Genomic DNA, 7,500 nt, shown 5'->3' with positions numbered 1-7,500 from the left:
AAACAAAAACAATCAACACATTATCTGTTAATCAGAACATTATCGGGCAAAATGTTTTCGCATAATTTTGGAATCCTTTAATTTTTTTGATTGGTCATCTTCGTCCTGGCCCTCTTAGCTGCCCGCAGAGAGCCAACGGACGAGACGCAGCCCGGCCGAATCAAAAACTGGCATGAATGTGAATACAGATAGGTTGTTGGAGTTGTTGGCCAGCTTTTTAACGAAGGGCTCAGCCTATGTATTTTACATTGCTCGCTGTCTTTTTCACCAGAGTTCAATGCGTGGTGATGCGGATGAAGTGCAAGAAGGTTAATTACATTAACAGAGGATTGTGAACATGGATTGGCACTGTTACAGCTGTTGTATTTTTTTCGGTCACAACTGATTTAACTGTTAACTTAGCGCTCATACGTAGATACAGAACACCGTTGACAAACCGGGAGGCAGCTTTCAAATGTTAGCATTTTAGCAGAATGAGCTGTCCATATTGAAGCCCTATGTCCAAAAACGAAAAGTGGATGTTTACTTTTTCCATTTCTATCGTTCGCCGGCGACACCTGATAAAAAGCGAGGCGCTCATACTTATAGTTGTTGGGTGACAACTTTGGTGTTCCTTAAGGGGGGTCTGAACTTAACTACAGAAAGACAGTGGTTGCTAAGGACTGTATTAAGTCAAGAGCAATTTTCAGGCCATGCGAAATGCTTAGTATGAGGAGGGGGATCTTTGAAGTAACGTTTTGAATGAATACCTAAAAACGCTATGGAAAAGAAACAAAGCAGTGATCTTTTTCATCTGAACGGAACCAATTATCATTGTTCATATCTGTCTTTGCACACCAAAAAGGAGAAAGTTTATCGAAATGAGGCTTTATGACGTCATAACTGCCTTGAAAAATAAATTTTCTTTAAAGCCATCCTATAGATTTTACATTGGAGTGTTTTTGTATTGTTGCCATAGTTTTCAGAGTAGAAAAGGGTAAACTCTCCGACCTTTTCGGTTACGTCTGTTTTGGCCGCGTGACTCACCAAATATGGTTGTGATTCCAACCAGAGGAAGAGATGTTCATTAGCACACACTTAGCCAAAAAGAACAATCGTCCAGTTAAAGGGATGAGAGAAATTATCATTTGAATTCCCCCGGCATGGCAATGGTTTTGTAGTTAAGGATCTACACCCTTAAGAGGAGGTAAAAATTTCTCAGTAGCTTTAATTTTCAAGTTAGGTTAATGAGAAATTTTAGTTCGCATGTCCGGCAAACGCTGAATTAGGTTATCGAAACAATTAGGGTGTCGTCTCCATCAAGATGGTCGTTTTCTTCTCTTTTTTTTTTTTTTTTTGTATTTTTTCCTTATCAAAATTAAGAATCGCCCGTGACGTCAAGCGAAAACACCCCTGTATATATTGGACGAGATATCTTATCCTGGAGTGTACATAAAAGAGTGATGCCTAAAGGCTGCTGTTAATTATCCATGCATTGCATATACAGTAAACACCCGCACATAAGAACAAGTGGATGAAGAACATCTGGCTGAAATTTGGCCAATAAAGTACCACACAAATAATAACAAATTCATCCTGATAATTAAAACATATTCTTAATACAAAGGGAAAGGGTATTAGGATAAGGAGACAATACAGTACAGTAACTTATATCAAACTACTATGGTGTTCAGGACCATTACAAACTATAAAATCTATTACAAAACAGCATTGTATGTTAATTAAACCTCTAGTAATATATAATTTGAAGTATTTCTGAAACCAAGTTTAAGAACATTTTAAGAACACTTTCAGGCTGATTTCTCACTAAGCACCCCTCAAATAAGGACACGATCAGCTTTAAACCTGAAAAAAAGTGTTCTTATATGCGGGTGTTTCCTGTACAGATTAACTTAACTATGTTGTTTATACATTCATATAAATTAGATTTTGTAGAATTATCACACAAGGCTAGTTATTATAACTTATTTAGGCCCAGAATGTATCGCGTCTACAACAAAAGACAGGGGCACCCAACGACCAATTTGTTGTAAAATGTATTATTATACCCCAGTTAATGAAAATAAATGTTATTAAGGTATTTTCAGGTGTTTTTCAGTGTTGCTGGGAAAACATTATCTGTTCCTTTTTCCCAGCAAGACACACAAGAAATTTCCCAGCCAGCTAGATAAAATTGGTTGGTTTCCCAGCCAGCTGATCAAATTTATTTCCCAGCCAGGAATTCCGCGCACTTTCAAATCCCTCGATCCAAAACGACCTTACAAAAGCGACAAAACCGGGACAAAACAGGTTTTTTCCGCAAGTGCAATCACTCTGACCAGCCGTCGTATGCCTGTGACTACTCTTTGGGATAAGTAAGGGTTTTTTTTTTTTTTTTTTTTTTTTTTTAGTCGTCTTCAGTCTTCAGAGTTTCTACAGCCAGCTCGGGTTGAAATGCTAGAAAAAGTCAGTAATTCCCAGGAAAAACCTCTATCAATAATAAATTTCCCAGCCAGCTCATCGAAACACCTGCATTTTTGCCAGCCAGCAAGATTCCTCTGGGGAACAGATAATGTGAGGAACAGATTCGTTGGGTGCCCCTGAAACTGAGACAACGAACGTTAGGCTGAATATTTGCTTTTTGCCAAAAATTAAAGAAACTGGTTATTAACTTATTTCTTCAACTTTAAAAGAGAGAGAAAAGGTAAAATGTTTTTGTGCCGTTCTACGTAAAGACAATTGCCACATTTCTCCAGTATATTTACCGACTCAAATAAATTAATTTTGTTGCGATTCCTTAATTTGGTCTTAGATATGAGTCTCTAGACGCAGTCAAGCAGCTCATGTTATCTCAATTGCCAAGGATAATAATATAATTTACGATATTTAATGCAAACAAAATTAATTAAAATAGCTAACTGCATAAATGTAGAACATTTGATTGACTCTTAACAGTGACCGTTGTCTACATTTGGAGATGAATGAATTTTGCTCTTTCATATACCACTTTATTTGGTCAATCTTGTCATTTACTATTATTTTTGTCAATAAAATTGTTTCTAAATACTTTTGTCCTTTGGCCATTTCAATTTCAACAGGAAAAGAAAACAAACAGCGGTTACAAACATTTTCATTTTATACTTGACGTTTCGTATGTTGCAGCATACATCATCAGAAGTGACGGTTAAAACTGTTAAACAGAAAATTCTGTGTAACAGTTTAAATTGACTTTACTACGCAATTCTCATTTAACGGATAAAATTTTAACGGCCTGTACAGACTGTAAACACATCTCAAGGAAGAATCACGATAGTTTTTTCACGATGAACGTGAAATAAAACAGAAGGCCATTCACAGCTTAGGAAAATATCCCTACTAAAATACCATATTCCAACATGGCTTTAGAAAATTTCACTCCTGTGAGTCCCAGTTGATTATCATTATCCACGATCTTGCTTCCGCCCTAAACAACAGAGGCCAGTCCGACGTGGTGCTCTTGGATTTTTTCAAGGCTTTTGATTCCGTCCGGAGCGGCTAAGTTGGCACACTATGGTATCAGGGGTAAACTGCTGTCTTGGTTCAGAAGTCTATTAACCGGTAGATCTCAAGTGACTGTTGTAGGTGGTAAGCATTCACAATCTTTCACAGTCACCCCAGGAGTCCCTCAAGGATCCGTTGTAGGACCTCTCTTATTTTTGCTATTTATCAATGACTTACCAAATGGTCTTGCCTCTAAAGTACGCCTCTTTGCTGATGATTGCGCTATTTACCTTCAACTTACCTCCGATGACTGTCCTTTAAAATTACAATCTGACTTGGACAAACTCTCTACCTGGTCTTCTACTGGGAAACTGTTCTTTAATCCTTCTAAGTGCCGTGTTCTCCACATAACCAAAAAGAAATCACCTCTCAAGCATACTTACTATCTATATGGCTCCAAACTGTCAGAGTCTGATGTTCACCCCTATCTTCGGAAAGGAAAGAAGTCGAAACAAGGATGCGAGATCCGGGAATCCAACTCAGGACCTCTTGCACCAAGGCCGCGCACTAACCGACAGTGCCATCCTTGCTCCTTTAAACTAGACGGACACCATTATGACAATATATTTTTTTTTCTAGGTAAGACTTTAAGGTTCGAATAAAAGTTTTTTTTATTAGAATTCGGTAACATTGGCAAAAACGGCTGGTCTTATCAGTATCCACTTTAGAATTACGTTACCCGCTCCACCACGGCCACTCGAAGGAAACACGATTTTAAATTGAACACTTTTTCTCCATCACTGTTTTCAAATACTCGTTTTTTCCCAGAACTGTTATAGACTGGAACCTGCTCCCAGCTCGTTGTACACTCTACGTCCGTTTCCCAATTTAGATCTCAACTTGATATGATTAATTATGAATTTTTATAATGTAGTAGCAATAAGTATTATTATACATTGGTGTCACCAGCTCGATTTTGATTGGCTATAAGCACGCAGCTAATTCTTGCTTGCTCTGTTTCTCTTACGTCATACCTACAAACAATAAGCAATTATTGGATGAGGTTGAGCATGATAGCGAGGATTATCAAGGCCGAAGTTTGTGTTATCTGCCGAAGCCGAAGGCTGAGGCGGATAACACAAACCGATAACACAAACCTCGGTTTGTGTTATCCGCCTCAGCCTTCGGCTTCGGCAGATAACACAAACCTCGGCCTTGATAATTTCGCTATCATGCGAAAACCGAATCCAATAACTGTTTTATTATACAATTATAAATGTAGAAGCGTTGAGACATTTCACAGAACAACAACAAAGTAAGCCACGCAATGACACGTTTCATTGTAAACATCTTTATTAATGACAGCCGTGAATAACATGTAAAGCGGAATTCAAAAGGTTTACAGAAAGGATTTAAGCCTAAAACATCTGAAAACGTTTCAGGAAAAACTGAATCGAACTGAAACTTTTGAACAAAATTCTAAAGTTAAGTGGTACGGTCTTATGAAAAATGTTGCCGATATCGAGATGTAAACAAAACTTCATTGTCTGCAAAAACGCGTCATACGTACATGCATAAATGCCAGTGTCTGTAGATGTGACGCGATGACACAGCGCCATCTAGAATTAGCGGGGTGCTTTTAGCCAATCAAAATTGTGATAGCATCAGCATTGTGTAATAATAGATTTTATATATGTAGAACTGACGTCATACCTACAGACAATAGTTTTATGCATGCAGAAGTGACGTCACCTAACACACTAACCAGCAATTTGATCAGTTTTGTCATAGCGGAGCTCAGCTCAGGAATATGCATAATAAAACAATTATTGAATTCGGTTTTCGCATGTTAGCGATAATTATCAAGGCCTCAGTTTGTGTTATCCGCCTCAGCCTTCGGCTTCGGCAGATAACACAAACTTTGGCCTTGATAATTATCGCTAACATGCTCAACCTCATCCAATAATTGTTAATTATTGTCATTGTTGTTATTGTCATTAGATTTGTTTGCTTGTTATTTTTCATTTTATCCTGGTGTATAGCAACTTAAGCTTTACCGAGTAATAAAACTGAAGAACTGAAGAACCATCCACCGATGTTAGTATTGTTTAAAGCAGTTTCATTAAGAGTAAACATTTCAAACATTCTACTTGCTATTGTTAAAAACCGTTTTATTTGGTTTTTCCAACATATAATGAAATCCTGCAGTGATCACTGCATGAGCCACTACCAATTTTTTCTTGATACGTTTTCAAGCCCCGCTCCCTGGTGTTTCAGTAGCTCGAACGTTTACTAAAGCAAGGAAAAAAATGAAAGCGAAACAGATCCCCCTTTTAAATTCAAGGAAACGACTTTTGCCGAAAGATGACCTTCACAGGAAAGTACAGCAACCAGGCCTTTTAAAATTTTAAACATCAAGATCAAGATCAGTCGGTCACGTTTTCTTAGTGATGACAGGTCTGGCCATTTTAGTTTCTGCGATAATGCTGACACGCTTTGTTGCCATGAGTAGGTGTTAAATACAAAACGGATAGCGCGTCTCTGGATCTTCTCGAGCTTATCAGAGTTGCGTTTGGTGTATGGGTCCCAGACTGAGCTAGCATAGCAGAGGATGAGATACAAGGCTGAGATACGCTCGGGCTTTGACTTCAGGTGAGCAGTTATACAGGTTTCGTCTAAGTAGATTTAGGGAGGAAGATCCTTTCCTTGAGATATAGTCGATGTGTTCGTTCCAGCTAAGAGTATTTGAGATCTGGACACCGTGTAGCTAAGTAGCTTTAAATACCCGTAAAACTGAGCACTGATGGAGAAGGGGGAGTAAAATGAGCGCCACGTCTACCTCAGATTTGTCAGTTGAATTATTAGGGAGGTTTAGCAACGACAACGGGAACGGCAACGAGAACGTCAACTCAAAACATAAATTTGCGTTATTGTAATCACTTCGCGACTAGTCCAAGCTCTTAAACATGACAATGGTGTGGCAGTCCCTCAAGAATGAAACCGATATGAGTCACGCTTAGTTTAGGGGAGAAAATGAAAATTTATCTCCAAGTGCTGACGTCCTCAATAAAACTTCAAATTTGGCTCTTTCACGTTGTTGTTTTGCTGGCGACGGCAAAGAAATGGACAAAAATGAAAAACGCACGTGCAGAGCGTGCAAAGCTGTTGTTTTTTCCACTAAATATGCAAATTTGTGACGTTCTCGTTGCCGTCGCCGTTGTCGTTGCTAAAGCTCCCTACTGTTACGAGTTATCGACGTTAAATATGTTTACTTTTCTTTACTTTTTTACTTAGTTCACAGGGTGATAAAGATGTTTAATTCTTGATTAATCCTAACTACACGAGGTGATCTGAATTTCGCATTTCTCTGTTTTTCGCTTGGTTTGATTCCAATGGCTCTTTTTCTCCTCGTGTTGTGTTTTCATTAGTTCTCAAAGCATCTTTAAAGTCCCCTTTCAACAAAGAACAGAAAGTATCAATTAGCAGAGATCATTAAGGTGATTCCCTAGTATTGCACTGCACATCCGGTTCTGCGCATAACACAACATTGGCCATGTTCGATGTTCGTATTCAGGCATGGCCAAGATGCTTTATGGTCAAATTTCACGGCTCAGTTCTGTTTTCTTTGTCTCACAAGTCTCAACGGAGATTTATAAACAAAACAATGTTTAAATTTAACCATAAAGACTCGTAGCCATTGTGTGAATATTGATATATCGAAAGTGGCCAAAAACACTGAGTTCACAATGGCGACCTTTCGTGCGGGAAAGCTCGCAAGAAAGAACACAGGTAACCCAGGCTCACTGTGTGCGTCACGTAGGTATTAAAATATAGAGAACATATGAGGCGAAGTTTAGGTCTGAAAAATTGCTAGAAAATGGAAATAAAAATCGATAAAACTTACCATGTGGTGAGCTGTTGTTGTCTTTAATACGTACACGAAGTTTCGGGGAAAATGGTCCCCGTTCACCTTCCTTCATAATATAGTGACAAGGTAGGAGACGGAAGCCAGCGTCGCGACTCCGATCGATCCAAAACAAG

General features: G+C 38.6%; 1 protein-coding gene across 1 annotated transcript in view; it reads left to right on the top strand.

Annotated features, from left to right (window-relative positions):
- Positions 1–2,998, top strand: part of LOC138000321 (uncharacterized) — a 15,182-nt gene extending 12,184 nt beyond the window's left edge. Inside the window, exon 6 of the mRNA XM_068846639.1 lies at positions 272–2,998. Within this exon, the coding sequence (XP_068702740.1) occupies positions 272–313 (42 nt within the window). The 3' untranslated portion in view covers positions 314–2,998. The remainder of the gene's footprint in view (positions 1–271) is intronic.
- The last annotated feature ends 4,502 nt before the right edge of the window (positions 2,999–7,500 follow it).

Source organism: Montipora foliosa, chromosome 4 (assembly GCF_036669935.1).
Source record: "Montipora foliosa isolate CH-2021 chromosome 4, ASM3666993v2, whole genome shotgun sequence".
NCBI classification, from domain to species: domain Eukaryota; kingdom Metazoa; phylum Cnidaria; class Anthozoa; order Scleractinia; family Acroporidae; genus Montipora; species Montipora foliosa.
This window is presented reverse-complemented; position numbering and strand designations above follow the sequence as displayed.